The 26139-nt window shown below is 32.2% G+C and overlaps 1 protein-coding gene across 1 annotated transcript in view; it reads left to right on the top strand.

Annotated features, from left to right (window-relative positions):
* Positions 1-616: 616 nt before the first annotated feature.
* Positions 617-26139, top strand: part of LOC147075762 (uncharacterized) — a 46639-nt gene continuing 21116 nt past the window's right edge. Inside the window, exons 1-5 of the mRNA XM_085942376.1 lie at positions 617-793; positions 6393-6630; positions 7802-7932; positions 15490-15642; positions 18014-18161. Of these exons, the coding sequence (XP_085798502.1) occupies positions 733-793; positions 6393-6630; positions 7802-7932; positions 15490-15642; positions 18014-18161 (731 nt within the window). The 5' untranslated portion in view covers positions 617-732. The remainder of the gene's footprint in view (positions 794-6392; positions 6631-7801; positions 7933-15489; positions 15643-18013; positions 18162-26139) is intronic.

The following is a 26139-nucleotide window of genomic DNA, read 5'->3' as shown; positions in this document are numbered from 1 at the left end:
AGATCCGGGATTTCCCGAAATGTTTAAAATTTAAATTCTCGAGATTCAGGATGGAAAATCTCGAAAATTTCTCGACAATTCCCGTCGGAAAATTCCCGAAACCTAGCTCTATTCGTGATGCAATTCAGGCAGTAATGTTTCACTTTCATAAGATTTAATCGGAACCTTAATTTGATCAATGGTCTCATCAAATAAAATTGAAACATTATTCTCTGCAATGTCCCGTGAACAACGCGTCATTTTTTATCTCAATGCTATACGGTCATCTCTTTCCGCTACAAAAGCTCAAGATTTACTGTGATACGGAGAAATGTAATATATGCAATAATTTATATCTAACCCATTATTCCACCCTGGGGCAAAATATAAACACAAAATAATATCTAACGCTGCATATTTTTAAAACTGTGTTAAATAATAAGTTACGCAAATAACTACTATGTTAAACCGAATTTTGTTCAGGGTTACAACTGGTTGTAAATGATCTCAGCAGTGTTGCAGTTGGGTTTAATTGAGTTCGTTCTTACAGTCTAATCCGGCCATTTTATAGCAATAGGTTTAATTCCGATATATAAGGAGTCGACCGGACGTAGGCCGTGCGTACTAATCATTTTGTTCCTGACGCAATCGGGTCGTCTATCTACAGACAGATATCTCGATATAACGAGAAAATCTTGTGCCAAAGAATTTCAAGTAATAATAACTACTGTTGAGTTTAGTAAACCAGTGAAAATGAGAGTTATATTGTTATTTGCGTCAATTTTATTCTGTGGTAGTGAGGCGGCTGATCTACGTATGTATAAAATATTAATATATCTATTTCATGTTTTTATTTATTTATTATTTAGTTATACTAAGTTATACTAACTTATTATTAATATTAAGTTATACTTCACTTAAGTAATAACCGCGGAACCAAATGCAATAGGAATATTATTGTTTCAAGTTAAATATTTTAACTCGAATTAGGGATAGGTATTTGCGCTGACTGGAAAAAAAATATCAGGCCTAAATAATCATCTTGAATGTTGACAATGAAATTGATTGATTTCATTTCAATTTAAATTTATTTATTTTATTACAAATATGGTGAACAATGAATGGCAAACTACAAATTTAACGCGTACACAACATAATATAAAAATAAAGAAAATAAGTGTTTAGAAGATGGAACTATACCGAATGAGCTATGTAGATCATATTTAAAAAAGTATATATATAATAACGCCCAACTGAACTCAGCTGATGTAATTGGAATATATTAATATCCGAAGCGATTTGGTTGAATCAGTGTTATCAGTGTTATTGTTATTACCCTCACATTTGCCATTTACCAATGGTATGTAAGTTCTGTATCCTGGGAGAACAAACTGCTGTCGATCCAGATTTCTAAGAGACAACAAGTCAATACTAACTATTTAGACAGTTACTTAATCAGTTAATCGTAGATCATGTAAATATTATTTTGTTCTAATTTATGTCGTTTGTAAGTAGTATACTGAAAATAGGGAATGGCCATTTGTTTATTTTCTTCATGAGAAAATTAACTGATGCGATAAGACATGCAGAGGGTGGTAATACACATACGCCGTATTTATGTTCCGTGATACTGTATGCCAATATATTATATTAAAAAAAAAAGTATTAGGGCTTGTTTATATGGGCTTGGTACTAATCATTAGTACTCACTACTCGCACGACACGTGGTGGCCGGCGTTATTACTAATTCGGTCTGTTGGTGATTACGAATGATTAGGCTTACTATTTTAGGTGATAACAAATGAATAATAGGTACCTAAAATAATATGTAGTTATAATTGGAAAATATGTTATTAAAATTTCATAATTAGGTGCTAAAAAAACAAAAATTGGTGCTTTAAAATTTAAGTATTACAATAAATCATATATATTTCAACAGTTTAATTTATTATTTACTCACAAACAGAAAACGCTGTATTACAATAAATAATAAAATAATGCTTCAAATTTTTGAAAATGAATCTTTGACGATTTGATCTTAGCAAATTTTTATACATGGAAAAAGTTCTTTCCACTTCTACAGATGTTATTAAATATTGCGTATGTAAATGAAACTATTTCTGAAGTAGAAATAATTGAAACAACTGAGGCATCTGATGGATTTTCCAAACCAGCTCTAATATTTTCTGCAGCGTTTGAAGTCCAGTATTTTTATTTAAACACTACATAACTATTTATTTTGTACTTATTTTTATTCCAATTGGTCCAAGAACATTGAAATTTTGTTTTGCAAAAGTGTTTATGTGAAAATATGTAATTATCCAGAAATATTTAAAAATAGGGCTTAAATGTCTCAAAATTGTCTGAAACACATAGATATTTTTGATATTTTGTTGTGGGGCCCGCTCAAAAAAATATTTAAATACCTAAGAATCCTAAGCCTACTAATGATTAACACTAAGCCCGTGTAAACAAGCCTTTATTCATAATTACTACACTCAGTATTGTCAAATAACTTCACTGCTATATACCGAACGATTGAGGTATACATTTAAGAAAAAAAATGCCAATAGAAATGGCGTATTTCAAAACAATACTACCTTATTCTTATGTCAATAATTATTATAAAGCAATCATTATTCGTAAGATGCTTATCACATTCTAATGGTCAAAAACATAGCTTATAATCAGTATCCTTAGAATTATCTACAAATGTGTTAATTGTGCCCATTTTTTGAATAATAAAATGCCCAATTTTTGTCAAAAAGGATCATAAATATTATAAAATATATTTTTTTATCGTAAATATGTCACTAGATAATGTTAACATTAATTTTATTAATGGTTTTGTAAATGCGTTTAAAAATTAATAAATCTAAAAAATCTTAACACCACTTCACATGGACGTACTGAAATATGACTATATTCTAAAACTTAGATCGAGATGTTTAAACGAATACTATTTTATGTAATAAAAATACTTTATACAGTAATCAAATGTTTAAATTAAATATAAAGGATAATAAGGCTTCAGAATTATATAAACAGATTATCTACAACGTTTAAGGAATAAGGAATGTTATTATATGTGTACCATGGACCCCACATCCTGAAGCGGGCCCCCAGGCTAGAATATTTGGCGGCCCCCTTACCTATTGCTAAAGTTAAAGGCAGTGTGACGATCTACAGTGGTGTATTCCAAATAGTGTTCGAGGTCAAATTTAGGGTATTTTTTTATCGATTTTTTGTATTTTCAATACACCCACCTGAATTATGGACTTATCGAATATTGACAAACAATAATCAAAAATTGCATCGTACAACCACATGATTTTAAAACGGCCCACGTGCTCGTCGTAGGTCAAAATTGAGTTTTTATTGTATTTTCAAACCATGATCCTGGACACTCCTTAAACGTTGTAGATAATTTATTTATATAATTTTGAAGCCTTATTATCCTTTATAGTTATTTTAAACATTAGATGACTGCACAAAGTATTTTTGTTACATAAAATAGTATTCTTTTAAACCTCTCGCTCTAATGTTTTAGAATATAGTCATATTTCGGTACATAACTGTGCAGTGGTGTTAAGATTTTTTACATTTATTAATTTTTAAACGCATTTATAAAACCATTAGTATAATTTATTACGAGATAATTTTTGTAAAATATTCACGATAAAAAATTATATTGATAATCTCTGTGATCCCAAATTTGACAAGAATTAGGCATTTTATTATTCAAAAAATCGGCAAGATTAACACATTGGAAGATAATTCTAAATATACTTATTATAAGCTATGTCTTTTACCATTCAAGTGTGATAAAGATCTTATGAATAATAATTGCTTTATAATAATTATTGACCTAAGAATAAGGTAGTGTTTTTTTGAAATACGCCATTTCTTTTGTCATTCCCCAGTGGTTAAGCTACAACATACGGCCGTAGCCATAAATTGACAAACTATAATTGAAGTAGGGAGTAAAATGATATTGACGCGCGTATTTGAACATGTACCGTTTAAAAAAAAATAAAAAAAAAATTCGGTTAGGTACATGTTCAAACATGCACGTTAACATAATTTTACTTCCTACTTTAATTATAGTTTGTCAATTTATGGCTACGGCCGTATGTTGTAGCTTAACCACTGGGGAATGACAAAAGAAATGGCGTATTTCAAAAAAACACTACCTTATTCTTAGGTCAATAATTATTGTAAAGCAATCATTATTCATAAGATGTTTATCACACTTGAATGGTCAAAGACATAGCTTATAATAAGTATCTTTAGAATCATCTTCAAATGTGTTAATCTTGCCGATTTTTTGAATAATAAAATGCCTAATTCTTGTCAAATTTGGGATCACAGAGATTATCAATATAATTTTTTATCGTGAATATTTTACAAAAATTATCTCGTAATAAATTATACTAATGGTTTTATAAATGCGTCTAAAAATTAATAAATGTAAAAAATCTTAACACCACTGCACAGTTATGTACCGAAATATGACTATATTCTAAAACATTAGAGCGAGAGGTTTAAAAGAATACTATTTTATGTAACAAAAATACTTTATGCAGTCATCAAATGTTTAAAATAACTATAAAGGATAATAAGGCTTCAAAATTATATAAATAGATTATCTACAACGTTTAAGGAGTGTCCAGGATCATGGTTTGAAAATACAATAAAAACTCAAATTTGACCTTCGACGAGCATGTCCCCCCTTAAGTAAAATAGCGCCGCCGTCGATATTTTTTACTATTATTGCAATTTTGTGATGTGTGTTTATCTCACTCGATCCGCCAGGCCGGGCCTCCTTTAAGCCCGGGCCCCCAGGCTAGAGACCTGTCAGCCCCCCCCCATTGTGGGGGCAATGATGTGTACCATTATAAAATAATACATATTATTTTGAATAATCAGGAATACGTCAAATAAAACAGTCATATATTTTTTTTTTTGACCATGTATGATTCCTAATATGATCATATGGGCCTCCACAGAGTAGAGGTTTGTATTAACAGATTTTGTTTTTTACGAGAAATGGATGTCAGCCACTTGCTCAACCTATTAGGTCCATACCCTGACTCACACACAAACTGAAAAACAATAATATGTGTACTTGCCAGACCCAGGATTCAAACCTGAGACCCACATCGTGATAGCCCAACGCTTATGCCGCGCGGCCACTGTGGGCGATAAATTGCGTATACGTTAAAATAAACGAAATAATTGTTTACTTACCTAATGAGTTTCGCGTAAAACAAAGGTCACGTGTTGCATAAAAATATTCCATTACAATAAAAGACGCCTTGAATTTTATCCATTGCAACGGTTAAACATAATGATCATTAATTACTTAGTAATTTTATATTATTTATTTTTATAATTTACAAGAAACTGTGAAGGTAGCACCATGTGTATCTAACATAATCGTTAGATTATTATGTATGCAAATTTTATTATTTGATAATGGGAAATATATTTTTTTAGGTAACGTATAAGATTAGTTTCAGTTTCTTCTCACTGATGAATCTATCCAGCTATATGATTTATTAGTAGCCATCTTATTTAACTTTTTGTAGTCTATGACTGTTGAAAAAAATGTAATCACTATTCCCACTTCCGTGGGAGTTTTTGTCAGAAGTCACAAGTCAAAGATAAACTTACAATTACAATTACAAATAAAAAGGATTTCATGTTATACACATTTATATTTTTATAAAAATCGATGTTTTTTTTAAATAAATATAAAAAATAATAAAACTATGAATTAGTCAAAAATCTCTATGTCAAAACATAGAAAACTTAATAAACTAAATTTTAATAATAAATAAAACCATACAAATAATGTAATAATAACCGTAACCTATGTACCAAATATGTGACAAATTCACATTTTTTTTACAATTGTAAGTTTATCTTTGATTAAAAAAAAAATCTTTTCAGATACATATTTATTAATTAATACAGATCAATAGTGGAAGTAAACCCTTTTACCTGTACAGGCGTCATTAATTTACAAATTCACTTTATGAGATTTTCAATTCGAAAATGTTTCAACATTTTTTGTGACTTTGTATTATACAATCATACACCTGATAAACGGGTTTGTTTGATTGGTAATAATTAATATTAATTTTTGAAACTGCGTTCAGCTGAAGCTACTGAAACTGTTTTGTAAATCAGTGATTCTGAACACTAACCTACTAATAACCGAACTAATTGTCTGGCCGTTGATAGTAAAATAACCTTGCTAAGAAAACTGATAGGTATATAAAAAAAAACTACTCGAATATTATATTGGTACCTAATTTTATCTTTTTCTTGAGGTACTGTCTGCACAAAGCTGAAGAATGAGTCACATTGTGTATTCACCTTATTTAAGATGCATTATTTCATTACAGCATCCTACTTCCAAATATGCAAAATTAATGGTGCCAAATTAAACGACTGCGTTCTGGAAGCTGGTCGAAGCGTCCTGCCAAAGTTCAGCGGAGGAATTCCAGAGCTTGGGGTGGAGCCTCTTGATCCTCTCTTATTGGGGAGGGTGGATATTGCTGCGGTAGGAAATGGAGGCCTGGGAATAGTCTTGCAGAATACGAAGGCTCAAGGCCTCGGAAAGGCGCATCTGTATTCGATAAAGTAATTCATTTATTTTGGCAAAGTACGCAAGCGCGAATCCAGTGGACACGGGTTATGCCTCGCCAGGCGTCATTTTTATCTATTATTATTATATTGTCTGAGTTGTTTTCTAACCTAACCGAAAAAAAAATATCTTTTTTTTAACAGTAGGTACATGTTAAAAAAGGCGCGTTATCATGATCTTACTACCTACTTCAGTTTTAGTTTGTCAATGTATGGCTACGGCCGTATGTTGTAGTTTAACCACTGGGAAATGCCAAAAGAAATGGCGTATTTCAAAAAAAAACTACCTTATTCTTAGGTCAATAATTATTATAAAGCAATCATTATTCGTAGGATGTTTATCACATTTGAATGGCCAAAGACATAGTTTATAATCAGTATCTTTAGAATGATCTTTAAATGTGTTAATCTTGCCCATTTTTTGAATAATAAAATGCCTAATTCTTGTCAAATTTGGGATCACAGAGATTATCAATATAATTTTTTATCGTAAATATTTCACTATAATAATGTCGACATAAATTATACTGATGGTTTTATAAATGCGTTTAAAAATTAATGAATGTAAAAAATCTTAACACCACTGCACAGTTATGTACTGAAATATGACTATATTCTAAAACATTAGAGCGAGAGGTTTAAAAGAATACTATTTTATGTAATAAAAATACTTTATGCAAAATGTTTAAGATAAATATAAAGGATAATAAGGCTTTAAAATTATATAAATAGATTATCTACAACGTTTAAGGAATGTCCAGGATCATGCTTTGAAAATAGAATAAAAGCTCCATTTTGACCTACGCTGAGCATGTCCCCCCTTAAATGATGGGGTATTAGCAAGCGGTTCCCGGTGTGCCGCGAATTTATATGAAAAAATAAAACCCTAAAAATATTATATTTTTTTATTGTATATTATGTAATCATATTATTATCACTTTGTATTTCAGTTAAGTATTTCACTATGATTCTAAGAGATGGCAATATATATTATGTTATCCATTAAATTATTTAAGATAATCAACCGGGACTTGTATAATTAGTGTAAAGTACACCGTATCTGCACGCTCATTTTCTATGGCCGGCCTTACGCGCACGGAATCGTTGAACGTGTAAACGAGCTTGAGGCATACATACATCTGTGAACATATTTTTTATTTGATTTCAGAGTGGACCCGGGGAAACAAAAAGTTGCCGTGAAATTTGCAACAAGTTTGCATTTGAAAGGACGTTATAAAGTCAACGGACAAATTTTGATCCTGCCAATAAGAGGAGACGGTGACTTTACTATCAAAACAGGTGATTATATTGTTATTTCATCGATTTTAATCCGTTACAAGTACCTAAGTGTAATAACTTAAATTATGTTTTTAAAATCTGTAAGAATTAGTTTAATTTTATTATTTTATTTAGCATAACCATCGCCATTATCACCATACCTTGATCAATCAATCTACTGTTTGATAAATGCCTCTTCTAGGTGATTTCTTATCCTGCGTTCTACTGGTGGTATCTTATACTAAGTGTACATATTTCATATACTAACATGTTAAAAGTGGATACACATTGTTTGAATACTTTGCTTCTTAAGCACAATTGGGGTCTACTTTAAATACATTAAACAAACTGCAAAAAGGAATCCGGTTCAGTTTCATATTCGGAGAAAATCGCCAAACATACATCTATCTATAGTAGGCGCGTACGGAAAAGGGAGGGTTCGGGTTCGGGTTCGGGTTCGGTCCGGGTTCGAAACCTGTAGATAGAGTGTAACTCCTCTGTAATACAGCTTATTGCTCGTTAAATGTACAGGCTGCCAAAAGTACCATAGCATTAATCTGAGAAAAATAATTATTAATTTAAAGATTTCCATTTTTTTAAATGTAAGAATTCTGTCTATCAAAAACTGAAACCAATTTAAAAGTCTACGAGTAATTTGAGGAATCCAACATACTCCAAAATATCTTTCTCGGCTACTTTCTTGACTAAAATGGCCTGGTCATGTTCAATGGTTCAATAAACCTGGACCAATCAGCCTGGAAAGGTTTTGGTGTAAAACCTATTGGACTGAGGAGTGTTATGAGGCACAGATTCGTGTCGTTGTACGTCGTGGTCCAGGTTTGCGTGAATGGAATCCCGGATTGAAAAAAGATAGTGGAGGATAAACCGGACTGAAGAAAACCACTTGGAGGCCAATGCCTGCGTCCGATGATGAACCGATTTAGATATTGCAAGCAAATTGTTACAAAAATGACTAAACTGCGTCTATTAATAATTGTGATCTTCCCACTTTGTGTATATATCTCGGTAACTGTAAAAACAAAGAGGAAGGGTGACTACATTTTTAATATGATACTGGATAAGGATTTTCTCTCGTGGACAACATAAAGTAGAAACGATCCAATCGTATTTGGTCAATGTCAGAGAGGAAATTAAAAAGGTTCATTCATTTGGAACATTGAAGAAAGATACCTGTCAGTTAAATTATCACAATCTTCAGTACCGACTAATCCACGAAATGAGAGTATTGAATAATCGCCATTATTATTTGATAAGGTAATTCCGAAAGTAGGCAAGTCCAAATTAACAATTAGTTCTCGATTTGGTATTTTTGGGGCAGCCTCGACCTGAGGTATTTAAGTCAATTAATACATTCGTTAAACATATGATAATATTCATTGATTTCATCATATCCGATTAAGTCTATAAATTGTGCCCGACTCTGATTTAAAAAAAGTTCAAATGGGTGATTATTTATTTCACTACATAGCACTTAAGTGTTGCGTATCATATTAAAATTAGTAAATCAGTGGCGTCGATCATAAAATTTTAAAACAATATTATGTTGTAAGCTGTTACTTTTTACAGGGTATTGACGAGTTTGACGGTGTAATATGGTTTCGTTTTTTATAATATTATACTGCATAATGATAGCACGTAAAAAATATATGACAACTATATAAATATTCTAGCTAATTCAGTTGATTACGATCTCTTAAAACGTTTAGCCAGGACTAATGTAATACTATATTTGAAATGTAAATAATGGTACACCATAAATATGGATGAATAGTAAACTAAAATGATATAACAAGGTAAAATTTTTGATAGATTTTAAATTTAATCTAATCAATTATCGGTTGTTGAACATCGATAACATCACCATAAAATAATTACAAGATAATAAAAACTTTTTATATACAACGTTTTTAAATTTTCTGTTTAATTATCATGCTCAACATGCTCAAACTTGTACTTGATACGAAGTAAATAAAAAGCAAACAAATAAATATAGAATACTGAAATGTCATTTTGACATGTCATTTTGATTTCCATAGTAACGCACGTATATGTTAATAATTTAGTTGCTAGGACCACCCCCTTAGCAACCAATAATAGTCTTTTACTTTTTACGGATTTTCTGAAATAACTTTCCATACAAAACAGAATTAACTGAAAATGAATTCAATTTTGCTTAAAGATGGCTAAAAGTATTAAAAGAATGCATTGGCATCGTGATCTGATATATATTCTAAAAGTTTGAAATTATCGTTTTTTGACAGTATAACACGAGCATTAGAACTAAATTGCCGGTTTATCTGGCCCTTGTAGTGTAGTACTTCAGGCATTTCTGATGAGTTCACAATAAATGTATGACGTGATTTTTTCAAAACCTGGGTGTTTGCGATCATCTGAAATTAAATGATTTATATAACTACACTACTGTTACTGGACCTGTGACCTACTGTAGTTTTAAAAACAATGTATATACACATATCAGTGACGAGTGATGGAGATATGCTGTTGAGATTCGACATAAATAGTGCACACTAAACTTTGTCAGTCAAATTTATTTGTTTTCATTGAACTACGAATACAATTTGCAGATGGCGCTGGTTAGTTTTTAAAATTCAATTAAACCCTGCACAAACCTAACCACAATAGTCTAAGTATGTTAAAAAAGTGGTGCAAACTTTTTCAGTCATACTTATTTATTTTCGTCGAAGTAAGAATAAAATATTACATGTGGTGTTGGATAGTTTTTTTAAATTCATTAAACTCTGCCTAACTAAACCATTATCGATAAAAATATTATTTTATATATAAAATGATGAATGGTTTAATAGCATAATTTTACCTATTTTATGGATAAACGGTTTTTGTTACTATTATCTACTATGGCATGAATTAGAAAAACTAACAAACATTATCTACACATTGTAGTCTTAGTTCAATGAAAACAGATATGTATGGCTGACAAAGTTTAGGGTACACTATTTATGTTAGATCTTAACAGCCTAACTCCACCCTTCGTCACTGAAATATATATATTTTTTTCGATAAAATAGCTCATAAATCGTCTAAATAAAAGTTGTTTTGGATTTATAATGGTTACAAATTAGAATGATGAAATGTCAAAACAAGTCCCATTTGCCATTTTTAAATGCACCAACATAAAGGCGAATGAGGCTTTTTCTATGGTTCCATATTCATCACACTAAAACGTGTTAATAATAAAATACAAACATATGGATACCTCTAGTTATCCATAGTTTAAGGACTGATTTAAATGACTACACTAATGAAGTGCATTCAATGTCTACTGCGATACTATCTTAAAGCGTCTGCAAATATTTAATATTACAAATGTCAAATCGCTTAACCCGACTACAGTTTTTTCTAAGCGTATGTATGTTTCGATTATGCAAAGCAAAAACGAATCAAGTATCAGACGGCCCACGTAAGCGTACAATAATCCTAGTAATTTTAACCGGTTTAGGACTAATAGTGAAGTGCAGTAGTCAGTAATAAAGTGGCTCCAAACCCTGCATTAAAGCCCGTCTGGGATAGAATCAAGAATTACAGGGAGTCAATACGTTGCACATTTTATAATTCGACACACATTAATAGATTAGGATATGCAGTTAAGATATCTGATGGCAAATCCCCTCAGTTACTACGATCTCAAAAGTGAGATTAAATTGAATGTTAATAAAGATACAGCCATCTCATAACGTTTACGACACATTGTTTGGAAAAACTAAGATACGTGTCAGACCAATTATTATGACATAATATGACACCGGAACCAGAGCAGACACATTCAAAATAAAAATATATATTGCGTGAAAAAAAATCAGAAATCATACAGCTCCGAGAATTATGCGGAGTGTAAGATGTGGTCAAATGTTGAAGAAAAAGAGAAAATTAAATGCACACGTTGAAAAGAAACTAATATCTAACAAATTGTGATGGTGGATCCGCTGGCTGTAGTGCCTGCAGCAGAACTATGTAATCGGCCTAACGGTTGAAGGATAGCTAGGACTCAACCTTGTAAATATCTAAATGAAATACACTCTTAAGAAACAGAAGGAAGAGAGACCAGCTCGTTGAGGAATATCAAATATGTCCTGGTATTGGGGAAAACGGGTGAGCTTGGTAAAATTGTAAAGTTTTTTTTTTAAAGAGAATTGAAGAGAGGAATTTGAAAATGGTTTTTCACTCAGAGGAGAAAAGGTGGATCGCAGTCAAAGCTTCAGCAACATTGTAGACAGTTTATGAACTATATCTGAAGAATATGAAGCCAAGTTACATGAACTTGAACAAAATGTCTCATTTTTATTGATCGGACACGAGCTCAAGCTAATATCGAGGCCAAGAAGATAGTTCTATGGATACGATATTTTTGATGATTTCATGAGTGAAAGCAATTCGAAGCTTTGCAATGAGTGTCATGTTCATGAGATCATTTGACATAGCATGCAATGCCTCAAATCTGAGCGATGCTGAGTCTTAGGAAAGTTGAGGACCTGATAATTTTAATCTGTTCTAGCATCGCGGAAGACAGAATAATAATATAAATGGGGTGCCTGAATAACGGCTTCTCACTCAGAGGAGAAGACACGGTTTTACGGCGGCTCGCAGCCAAAGGTTAAGTAATAATATAAAAAAGATTTAATGACAGAAATTTAATATAAGATAATGAGGTTTTCCTAATAAATTAATGAAGACATTTATAACTTAATTTCAGAAAATATGCCATTTAACGAATTACCGTTATATACCGACAATATTATGATTTTCAAACATTTATTGCAGTCAATTTCAAAAATTTGTACAAAAGAATATGATTTGTATCCCCTCCAGTAAAAGACTATCAATAAAAACTCCATATATTTATAATTAAGTAATATCACTTTCTTTTTTATTGAACTTGCGTTTGTGTGGTAGAACTCCATTATAATGGTTTTGAAACACAGTTATTTTTGAACATACTTAATTTTGTAAACACTTATGAGAAAATATATATTAAGTCACCAAGCAGGAATCGAACCTGCATCACTCGGGTTTGGCGCCCACGCGCCCATGCTACAGAGTATTAAGATCCATTAGTTAAAATTTGTCGTAATTAAGTATGGCGCCTATAGCATAGTGGTATATGTGCATGGGCGCGAAACCCGAGAGATGCAGGTTCGATTCCTGCGGCGTGTCTTACTTTATTAAAAAAAGATTTTTTCTATTGGTTATAAAATAATATTTTCTCAGAAGTGTTTTCAAAATTATGTATGTTCAATAATTAGAATGATACATTCTTAAATCTTGTGAATTATTCGTTGAATAAAAAAAATATTAATTAATACGTATTAAGTTATTTTTGTTAATTATTCTACTTTAAGGCATTTACGTTGACAACTGTTTCGGATAATAAGCCCACGTTCGGAACGGTTGACTATAACTCACTAAAGTTGATTATCCGAATAACCTTTTCACAATCTCGGGCTATTCTGATAGGGATTAAAGAACATAGATCGGCGCCTTTAATTGAGAAGAATTATCATCTAGAAGTTCCAATATCATAGTTGTTATTAGCCCTTGAATAAAAAATGGATCGATAGTTAAAAAGATAATAATACTCACATAAAAAGTGAATGATGTGAATTACAATCCCATTCGGTAAAAATTTTGCTTTTTTTCTAATTGGTAGGTTTTTAGAAGTGTGTTTTATATTTATATTATATCTAGTATTTTGCATTAAAAATTTTCACATATCTGAGGGTCGTTACCATCGGTGCGTCCCTGGCATATATTATAATATATTATGTGTTAGTAGACTCTGACAGAGATCGAGAGTGTACTCAATAGACAGTGAATATCTCGAAAGCCTTGGACGTAAACTTGTCCCTGGGCAGGTTGTGAAACTGGTTGCCATATTATTTGAGAATGCAGTTCACTAATTCATATTGTGTGATGGCACGGTATAAAGTAATCGGTACCCTGCTAATATGTATATATGATATTATATTAGTACCTCGAGTCTTACCATAGACACGGCTGTGTACAAAATTGTACTTTTAAATTGAGTAATTAGCACTCTCAGTCGATAGTATTAGTTTTAAGTCATTTTTAATTCATGACTGAATAAAATGTAAATTTTTTAAGAATGCAACATTCTTAATTAAATATACACAATATACCAGTAATACCAGTGGCGAAGGGTGGAGGTAGGCTGTTAAGATCCGACATAGTCCACAATAAACTTTGTCAGCCATACGTATTTGTTTTCATTGAACTAAGACTAGGTAGGTACAATTTACAGATGGTGTTGGTTAGTTTTTAAAAATAAATTAAACTCTGCGAAACCCAAACCATAATAGGTATATAATATTTAAAAAAAATCGATAATAAATAGAATAAAATATAAAAATAAATACATTTTTACCATTGAGTACCTACAACACGGTTGCATTATGTTATATTTTGCTCTCTTCTGAAAAAATCTAATGTGTGACAACAAACGTTTTATTTCTGACGTACCTACTGAATAACTGAAAAAGTGACAAGTGTAAGCTAATATTTGTTTATTATAAATATTCACTTGGCCCAGTTTGCATGTTGTATGAAGTTGTGGCATATAAATAATATATGCAATGCTATTCAAACTATATGCATCAATGCGAAGATTGATTTATTTAAAATAAAATATAATAGCTAGGTACTTACTTAAATAATGTATATTATGTTATCTTTCACAGATTCAATTAAGTAAAAGCTTATGATTATTTAATATGATATTAACCATAATAATATGGTTTTTAATTACATCACTGGAATGGTAATAGCATTTTAGTTGTTTATAGGTATAGATGCTATATATTGATATTAAGTAATGTTGTATACTCTTGCCGAATATATTTAATAAAAATATAAGTACGAGGTACGTAAGGGGAGAAAGACTCAATACCTATATTTACGGCAAAATACTATAAATAAAATACCATCATAAATCGTCCGGTGCTCAAATTTAGAACTAAGCTCATCTAAGTATAAAAAAATATTGAATGATATGTCAAATGTTAGGATGTAGCGCCTTCACTCAGCGGATAACTTATACTGGAGGATTTATAGTAGGTACACTGTATCTTATTATCAATGACATTAATATGGACGAAGCATCTGGATAAAAAAATGACTCACTTTTTTTGTCGGGTCTGCCGAATGGCATAATCTGTTTTAACGCCATTATAATAAAGGTGATATTGCTATAAATTCCCGAAACTTTTTGCCGGGTCTGCCGAATGGTTCGGTTCGAACAGGTTCGATCAAACGAACATTGATACTAGAAACACTTTTCTAACGCCGTTACAATAAAGGTGATATTGCTATAAATTCCCGATGCGTGATATCGCATAATGTATATTGCGTGACGTCTACCTATACACGTGCGAATATCACTATGGGCGAATTTACTTGCTAGCTACTGTACTGAGTGCGTCGTCCATTAATAATGTCATTGCTTATTATAGATCATTTTTTTACGAAATAATTATGTTTTATTAATATGATTTAATTTATTTTCAGCTCGATCAAACTGCACGTACAAATATGATTATGACATTATAAAAGATTCCCAGGAAGTGAATCATTTAAAAATAGTGATCGACGATCTCAAGTGTAAACTCGGAAAAACTACATTTAATTTGAAAAATCTCTTTGGTGGCGATAAAGCTCTCGGTAAGAAATATGTTTATTTTAACTAATTAAATGCCTAGTATAGACTAGTGTGTACGAATATTTTATTATTTTTAATCCTATTTTTAAAAACATTGTTCCCCAGAATACACACTAAAAATAAAATGATTAGGTTACCAGACTAGACGCTAATTACTGGTACGCGTTTCAGATTTTTTTTTTTAGCAAATGTAAATTATATATTATAAATAAATTCTTGATATACCGACATCTATTGCTCTACCCGCCAACTCTTTTTGTGATGATAATAATTATTACTGTGTTATAAGCCGTGTTTTGATAATAATATAATATAAAATATAATATTGAATAAATATTACAGTTATTAGTAAGTTGCCTGTTATGTTCAATATTGCGCCATCTCGCGGAAACATTACATTATTATTACGAAAAGATATTAGATTTTATTCAATAATTATAACATCAAATTATTTACCGTAACGGATGGTAAGTTGAGAAAAAATACTTAATATCCTTGACTTTTATACATAATTATAATAATTAAAATTTAATGATGTAGGTATTACAAATTTAATTATTTTGTAATAATTGTTTTGAAATGTAAAATATTATTTTCTTATAAAATATCTAATTGCTTTGAAAACAGTTCTCTGAATCGAGTATCTATATTCTTAAAGAAATTAACATTTTCAGAGATAAATCATTTTCAAAATTGTGTTTCCTATGCGACCCCTTATAACATTCCGCCAAAGTGTCACAAACTATGTTATATCATAAATACTTGATATTTTATTACTGCAGTGCAGTAGGCATCTCTCGATATAATTATCATGAGCAGGGAACTCAGAAATAATGGGAACCAACTGAAATATCTAACGGGTAAGGAGTAGAAGATAACCGATCTCGAATAAGAAAGAATCCGGGATATACTTAAATACGTGTCAAGAATACGCCATATGTCGAATACTGACAACTGCTCTCGGTTTATTGACGCTCATTTAGTATTGGTGTATTACACACACTATTGCACCGTATCCGGAAATTTGTACGCAAACAGTTCACCGCAAGCCACTTATTCGTTTACGTGAAACATGAGTTCGTTTAACATTTAATCAAATGACGAGTTCTTCGTTGAACATTTCACCTTGGAGTATATTTGTACGTATGCTACAACTTATGGCGAATTTTATGAGATGTCTTTACTAGGTTAGGTTATGGTTAATCTAATTGGAACAATACTATTTGCAAACTATCGCCGCATTTTGTAAGATACGTACACATGTATTCCACGGTGAAATGTTCAACTAAGAACTCGTCGTTTGATAAAATGTTATATGAACTCATGTTTCATGTACTGCGGCGCACGAACAAGTGTCCCACGATGAACTGCATACGTACAACTTACATGCAGTGGCGGCTCTTCCACTTTCTATGTGGTGGGGCTTAGCCATTATACCTACCTACTCATAATAATATGATTTTATAAATGAGGAAATAATAATTATTATAGACTAACCATTACCAGTTTTAAACAACGACATACAGCGAGCGTTTTTACTCACCTAGGGGTTATTTTATTCACTCCCCAGTATGCGTATACTAACGCTAATGCATTAACATACTTTGTAGAACGAGATTTGCAGGTACCGCGGCTAAGTTACCCCAGTCTGCGTAAAATAGACGTCATAGATTTCTTAATTTGTATATAAGTGTCACGGTGAAATAGGGCGTAGGTATTTAATTTAATTAATTACTTTAATACCGCGCAATCATCATTATGTTATTACACAATTTACAATCATCGTTTTATTTATTTGTATACCTAATAATAAATATCTCTATAAAATTGGGACGGGTTTGGTTGGATAAAATAAATTAAATAGTTGATTTAAACATATAATTATGTAGGTATATTATGACAATGATAAAAATATCGGACGTGTATTTTTGACATGAAAACGATGTGGGGATGGTCCCTACGAACCCTTAAGGTAGAGCCGCCCCTGCTTACATGTAACCCTATTGCACGTGCATAATGCGTGTTTCAATTTCGTAGGACACTCTATGTTGTGTATTGAATATATAGCCTATCGAAATTATATTTATTATCCTATTCTGTGATCATGAGATTATCCTATCATTTCTTTCCTCTCACTACCCGATTTAAATAAACGATTCCTTTGTTTACGTATCAGTTTATATTTAAAATTAAGAATTTGCGTTTACTCTTACACATTTTCATGTTGTCTCTTGTGCGTTATAGATAAATCAAGACACATTTTACTATATTATTATGCTTCACTTATTATGATTATCTTAGGAAGTGTAACATTAAATAAATGTTGTCGGTATGGTTTTAATCATATGAATTGATATTTTTTCTCGTTTCCAGGAGATACGATGAATAGGTTCCTCAACGAAAACTGGGAAGACGTGATGAGGGAGGTCAGTCCGCCAGCAGTAGAAGCCATCAAAGTCGCAACTAAAGGGGTGGTCAACAAGCTTTATTCTATGATACCAATGGACGTGCTTCTACCTCCGCAATAATAAGAAAAAAACTAATCTAAAATTTTCAATAAATGTATTTTAGTATTATTGTCAACTGTATAATTATATTATATTCTTAAATATTTTTTTAATAAGCGCATATCATGATAAGGTTATATTATATTGTTTTATTTAATACCTTACAAATAATTAAAATATTGAGAAAACATTACATAGTACAAAAAGTTTACGACTTGACACGATAGATACAAAGAATAAAAATTATAGGTTATAATATACAATAACAAAATCAGTGTGATATAATATATGTGTGTTTGTATCTCTATTTCTACTATTCCATATCGCAAGCATTTTTAAATTATAGATATATTTTATTAAATTACTACTTAGTTAACGAAACACAAAAAAATAAATGTGTTTGTTTTCTAGATTGTAAATACTTTATATAGATGCTGGTGTGTGCGTTTGTTTATTTCGATAACCTTTTGCCTAAAGATAATCTTTCAGCCTATGGGATAAAAAATCTTTTTATGAAATTATTATCACCTGTCAGTAAGTTTTTGGATTATCCATTCATTCCATTGCGCCATAAAATTGATCACGAGAGAAGCATTTATCAAGTTAGTTATTTATTGTCACATTGAATGATTGATATATTAACATATTGCTCATCGTCGTGGCGAAACCAAGGCGAACCAAGAATCGAAACCGTTTGAAAATAGCTGGTGAATTGATTGGAATCAATCTTTGGATTATGATTATGGAAACAAACATATCGATAAAAATTTCAAGGTTTTGAGTTAATAATGCCAATGAATGTAGAAAGATCTTTTCTTATTTAAAATTCTATATTTAAAACACTGCCGAATGACTTCGGTACAATATCAGATAATTTAATAACTAAATAATAAACTATTTTAATAAACAGCGCAAAGGTGTTTACCGAATTAGATGTATCTCACTAGACGGATCTGATGTCACGTGACCTGATGATTATACAAAATATGTCCGGAAATCCTTCAAAATAATCGTATAATTCAATAGTTGAGAACATATTATGGCGCGCGCTGTGGCATATTTTTTTATAATACATTACTGCATAAGTATATGACAGATGTCGTTGAAAAATTGAATTATTTGTATAGATAAGTATAGGTAAGCAATATGCAATTAAAAAATATTTTTCTTAATCGCCTAGTATGGAGTGTTCGCCACTGCCATCAATGTTGTTTTTTATGGTTTAACTGAATTTAAAAATAGTTTGGAATTGTATTTACGCATTTATCTTCCACTGACACTGTAAAATTTATTTAAAAAATATAATACTACCAAATGTCATTAGCGAACAAAAATTGTTTCGTTCAAGAATTTTCCGAGTTAACAGGTGACATCAATACAACACTGATAGAGCAGGTAACAACCTCAATTTTTTAGAGACTCTGAGGGATGCTCTTGCATGATTTTTGCATATGAGGCCAATATTTCGAACTGCACCACTGAAACAAAGATAAGATTAATGAAATAAATTGATTATCGAATTCAAGGCGGACTATATTCAGGCCATGGCACTTACTTGCGAATTACGATGGTAGTGATAGTTATTTATTATCTTCTAATGCAATGCGGAAACCTTGTTACTAATTATTGCAATGTTTAATTTTAACTTTTAACTCAAGGTCTGTAAATTCAGTCAAAGATTTGGGTAACTGGTCCTGAGGGAATGGGACGATTTGACACCGCGAACTGGCCTCCGCCGATTGGCCTCCGGTAATTGGCCGCCGGTACAATCGGACGCCGGCCCAATTGGACGCCGACCCAATTCGACGCCGACCCAATTGGCCTCCGGGAGGATTGGACGCCGCATAGTTGAATTAAATGCGCAAAGGAATAGACGTACGTTACGATTTGTTGGAGTAAGTAAGCAAGTCAGTTTAATATGCTTCTATCTTCTCAGTAGTTGTACCTTATACATTTCGCGCTTGATACATTTTTAATATAGATTGAAAATAATTATTATGCCTTAATATGATGTTTATTAAAAGAAAATAAGTCTTCCCTCGCTAAAACTTAAAGATGTGCATAATCAATTAGTTAATTGTCTATACACGAGTATTTATTTATATTTACAACAAATATTAAAAATAATGTTAGATGTTAGAATGAAAATTACATTATATTTTAGCGTTTTATCGACTTAATATTATAATAAAGCTTAAACATGTATATTATTATACATAAATGCGTATTTTAAGATAGTATGAAATTAAAAACAAAATATTAAGTAAGTTATCTGCTAAGTATAAATGTTTCAGTAGTTTGATTGATAAACTACTTAGGTACTGGGTGCTGGACGAAATCCCGAAGGCCGAAATCCCGAATGATGAAATCCCGAATGGCCGAAATCCCGAAAAATAAAAAAATACAAACATCAATAATTGCGCAATTTTTGCAAGAAAATGTAAAATACACATATCAATAATTGCGCAATCGTGCGCGCAATTTTTGTAAGAGAGACAAATCCCATTTTTGCGGAAAATGGGTTTTCCGATTGCGCAATTTTTTTCAGGAGAGACCATTTTATAGAACGAATGGATTTTGTGTCTCTTGTAAAAATTGCGCAATTCACGATTGCGCAATTATTGATGTTTGTATTATTTTTATTTTTCGGGATTCCGGCCATTCGGGATTTCAGCGTTCGGGATTTCGGTATTTGGGATTTCGGCTTTCGGGATTTCGGCTTTCGGGATTTAGGCTTTCGGGATTTCGGCCATTCGGGATTTCAGCATTCGGGATTTCGTCCCAGTACCTTCCCAGTACCTAAGTAGTTTATCAATCAAACTACTGAAACATTTATACTTAGCAGATAACTTACTTAATATTTTGTTTTTAATTTCATACTATATTAAAATACGCATGTATGCATAATAATATACATGTTTAAGCTTTATTATAATATTAAGTCGATAAAACGCTGAAATATAATGTAATTTTCATTCTAACATCTAACATTATTTTTAATATTTGTTGTAAATATAAATAAGTACCCGTGTATAGACAATAAATTAAGTGATTATGTACATCTTTAAGTTTTAGCGAGGGAAGACTTATTTTCTTTTAATAAACATCATAAGGCATAATAATTATTCTCAATCTATATTAAAAATGTGTCAAGTGCGATATGTATAAGGTACAACTACTGAGAAGATAGAAGCATATTAAACTGACTTGCTTACTTACTCCAACAAATCGTAACGTACGTCTATTCCTTTGCGCATTTAATTCAACTGTGTGGCGTCCAATCCTCCCGGAGGCCAATTGGGTCGGCGTCGAATTGGGTCGGCGTCAAATTGGGCCGAAGTCCGATTGTACCGGCGGCCAATTACCGGAGGCCAATCGGCGGAGGCCAGTTCGCGGTGCCAAATCGTCCTAGACCCTGGTCCTGAGACATTCCTATTCATACAAAATGATGCTTTTAAAGAGTGTCCTGCGATACGCCCGATTAAGACCGAGGCGGTGCGGGGCGGGTGTGGTTTATTGAGACCATTACCTTCAATGTTTGCAATAAATGAAGATTTCCGATTGGATATTTGCGAGTTGCTTCCAATTCCAAATTTAATTATTGAAATGGACATGTCAGTAGAATATGCCAAAGACACGAGCAATAGCACTAAACAATTTTATTGCAATATAGTTAGAATTAATTTGTCAACTACGTCATAAAAATGCAATTTATGTTGTGTATGCGGAAACATTTAGGTGTATACACCTTCAGCCGTGTTAACAGAATATGATATTACTCTATACCAGTGTTTCTCAACTTTTTTACACATGGAGACCACTGAAAATAGGAGAAACGTTTTGCAGATCACCAACGCAGAGATAAAAATATATTATTTTAAGGTAACGTAATTTGCACGAGTTTTGAAGACTTTATTGGAATTTTTAGCATATGCGCCATATAGACGCCATTCTCATAAAAAAATATCTGTTTCAGAAAGAGTGATATTTATGAATATTTAACATACATGACAATTATTATGAAAGTGGTTGAACAATGAACTCGAACTAAATTGAAAATAAGGGTGATTCTTATATATTTTCTGATGTCGTTGACCTATTCTGTAAAAAATATTCAATTTAAAGGATTTGTACAGGAGGGTGTATCTCGAATGTATGTCAATTTAGCGGACCCAGATTTATTTGAAAATGCTCGTTTCAGTGGGTCTTTTTAGTCTTTACAATATGCGACGTCCATTTTGTAAGTCAATTATAAAATATAAAACAATGGATTATTTCGGAATTAACAAAATGTTAAAATATTTGAAATTGAACGGAAAAAAATCACAAATGGATCTTTGTTAGACTTTAACCCTATTGCTATCCATTAGTCTCTTTTTTTGAGCGATGTTTTTATGATTATATTTTTGTCTATGGTAAACTAACTCAGTAGAATATCTTGGTTACTAATAATTGTTAACCGTGCATGCAGTGGCGTGCATCCTATGTACCTACCGATATAAGCACTACCTACTCGAAGATTTTCGTAAAATCACTCGATATGGTACTTACATCAGGATTTTTCGTAGGATATGTAGGAGAGACGCAATCACATAGGATCTTCAAAATCGGAGAACCACAGCATATGGTAAGTAGGCGTACAAAAAATCCCGAAGACGCTCAAGATACTAAGGGAATAAGATTCCCCAAAATTTGGTCATTCGAAGATTAAATTTCACCCGGTTCAGATTATAATATTAAGAACAACACTATACCAAAAACTAATAAAATAGTATTGGGCTAAAATTTTGAAATTAATATCTGATGCTTCGGTAAAAAAGTCCTCGTCTATGACGACGACATATTTAGGATCGATTGGTACATTTGACATTTTTTTTTTACAAATAGTAAATTAACATAGATTCGATCTGTTTGTTTGGGTGAATTGTATTAATCCAATAGCTGAGCAAATGACTAAACATCAGCGCACAACATTGAAAATTTTACAAACCGGAGGATTCAATAATTTTCCGAAAATATTGACATTGTTATCTAATTTTATAAAAATAAGTGTGTTAATTTTTTTGGTATATGGCCTTATACCTCAGACGGTTAAATTATGTTTTCCATTAGGTGGAGCGATACCCATTTCATGAACCGAAATGGTGCTCCGGTGTGCTCAGATCCATTTCGAGCCCTGGTAAACATCATCTGTTAAGATACTGTATACAACACTACACACTAGACTCAGCAATAATTCCCAACCTTCTCCCACGCCACATTAGCATAATTTTGTAGTAGATATAGCAGTGGCGAAGGGTGGAGGTAGGCTGTTAAGATTCGCTATAAATAGTGCACACTAAACTTTTTTAGTCATATGTATTTGTTTTTATTGAACTAAGACTACAATTTACAGATGGTGTTAGTTGGTTTTTAAAAATCAATTAAACCATGCCTAAACGAAACCATAATAGTTTTGGTCTAATTTGGGCAATACGACAAAATTGTACACACTTTTTCATTCATAGTTATTTGTTTTTGTTGGATTAAAAATACATATTACACATATTGTTGGTTAATTTTTCTAAATTCATTTAGCCCTGCCTAAACCAAACTATAATAAATAAAAAATATAGTTCTATTTATAAAATATTCAAAGTTATGTATGATTTAATCGCATAATTTTAGATATTTTATAGATAGACATGTATTTTTCGACTATTATCTATTATGGCTTGGTTTCTCAGGGTTTAATTGAATTTTAAAAACTAACCAACACTATCTGTAAATTGTAGTCTTATTTCAATGAAAACAAATATGTATGTCTGAAAAAGTTTAATGTGCACTGTTTATGGCAGATCTTAACAGCCTACCTCCACCCTTCGCCACTGAGATATAGTGAGAAAGCAAATTGAACATTATCTATATATAAAAATGAATTTTTGTTTGTTTGTCTGTCTGTCTGTCCCGTGTGCGTTTCTATACCATTAATTTGATTGTGATGAAACTTTGGTGAGTTATTGTGCGTACACCCGCGAAGGTTTCTGAATTAGTACAATCAACTTCTTCTTCTTCTTCTACTCGTATGCGTTCCTATACCATTCATTTGATTGCGATGAAACTTTGGTGAGTTGTTGTGCGCACACTCGTGAAGGTTGCTGAATTAGAACAAACATCTTCTTCTTCTTCTATTCGTATGCGTTCCTATACCAAATTTGGAAAATCCATGCTTCTCACATGGACAACTGTATGTGGCCTGCTCACGCGTTGGAAATCGTTTACGCACCAGACGGGAAAACAAAAAATATTGTCTATCCAAAAGCATTTCAGTAAACAGAATTAAAACACAAACAATTTCTTTCATTGAGTGGCATTGCAACGCATGCCGGGTACTCGTTAGTCATGAAATAAAACTTATTACGTGGATTCTTTTCACTTTGTCTATGTTTGCATGTGAATTATCAATCATCACATTTTATTTAATTTAAATTTTTTATGTGACAAATCAATCATTTGAATAAAAAGTTTTTGATAATTCTTCGTTATTAAGACATTCCCATTGATAAATGTTTCAAGCTATGAACCTATCCTTTGAATATGAGAAAATAAAACGAACGAGATAAGAAGGAAAATACACTAGTATGATTAGAAATAATTAATTATCTATCAATGGCGAGGTAAGGTAAAATTATGATCTCCATGGTACAATATTAATACATAATCACAATGGAGATCATTTTACTGGCTGATGAAGGCATCTACTAGTTTATCATTAACAGTTCTTATTTTTTAGCTGTCTCGTATTTTCAGTGAACATAGGTAATAAGTTTGATAATCCAATAGATTTAAGGGGGGGGGGGTAAAACTTGAAAAAAAACACAAAAAGAAATGAATAGGGGAGCAAACAAGAAAGATTTTCCAATATGATAAATATTTCATCAAACTATTTTTATCAGATAAGATTTATAAAATTTCTCTCTTCTTGGTCGTGCACTCATGGCTGAGGATCGTGACAACATTTAAATTTCGCCATCCTTTGAGCGACCAAGATTTTCCATCCTTCTCGATCTTCCGATTCTCTCAGGACAGAATGGATGGTGCCCCCAGTCAGCTCTTTCACTTGGTCGCTCCATCGCGCAGACGCTCTTCCTCTGCTTCGCCTTCCCTGGAGGCTACCCAAAACTACCAGTCTCTCCAGGTTGTCCGGTCTACGCCTGACAATATCTCCAAAAAACTGCAGAATTCTTCTCAAACATATCGTCGAGAGCCGTCCCTTTATCTTCAGTCTCTGGATGATTGACTGGTTCGTCCTGTGCTCCGTCCAAGAAAAGCAAAGCATTCGGCGCCAACACCACATCTCAAAGGCATCAATTGCTTTCCGTTCTCTTGCCTTCAGGGTCCACGACTCGACTCCGTATAGAAATATCGAGAACACTAATGTTTGGCATCATTTTTGTGGCAATCGAAATTCCCCGATCCTTCCATATAGTGGTAAGGCGTGTCATTGCATTTTTTGCAATCAGTGTGCGCCTTCTTATTTCAGCTTCGCAACCACCCTTTCCACTGATGGTCGATCCCAGATATACAAACTCGTCGATTGTTTTGAGGTTTTGGAGTGTATTCGGTGTTGGTAGAAGGTTGGCCAGATCAAAAACCATTAACTTGGTCTTATTCCTATTAATAAAGAGGCCGTATTTGCGACTCTCTTCCTCTACCCGATGTAGCAGCTCTGTGAGTTCTCTTTCATCAGCAGCGATTAGTGTGGTATCATCTGCGAATCTTAGGTTGTTTATTTTCTGACCACCAATTGTTATTCCGCCTTGCCAATGATATAGGGCTCTTCGCATTATATGCTCTCCATATATATTGAATAGCTGGGGAGATAAAACACATCCCTGACGAACTCCCTTCTCGGTTCGGAAACTCTCAGAAAACGCACTATTTACTCTTACCTTTGTGTTTTGATAAGACAGGTAAGGTGCGATGGAACTCCCATTTCCAGAAGAACCTTCC

Source organism: Rhyacophila brunnea, unplaced genomic scaffold, assembly GCF_057557595.1.
Source record: "Rhyacophila brunnea isolate RB1 unplaced genomic scaffold, BYU_Rbru_1.0 scaffold_14, whole genome shotgun sequence".
NCBI classification, from domain to species: Eukaryota; Metazoa; Arthropoda; class Insecta; order Trichoptera; family Rhyacophilidae; genus Rhyacophila; species Rhyacophila brunnea.
This window is presented reverse-complemented; position numbering and strand designations above follow the sequence as displayed.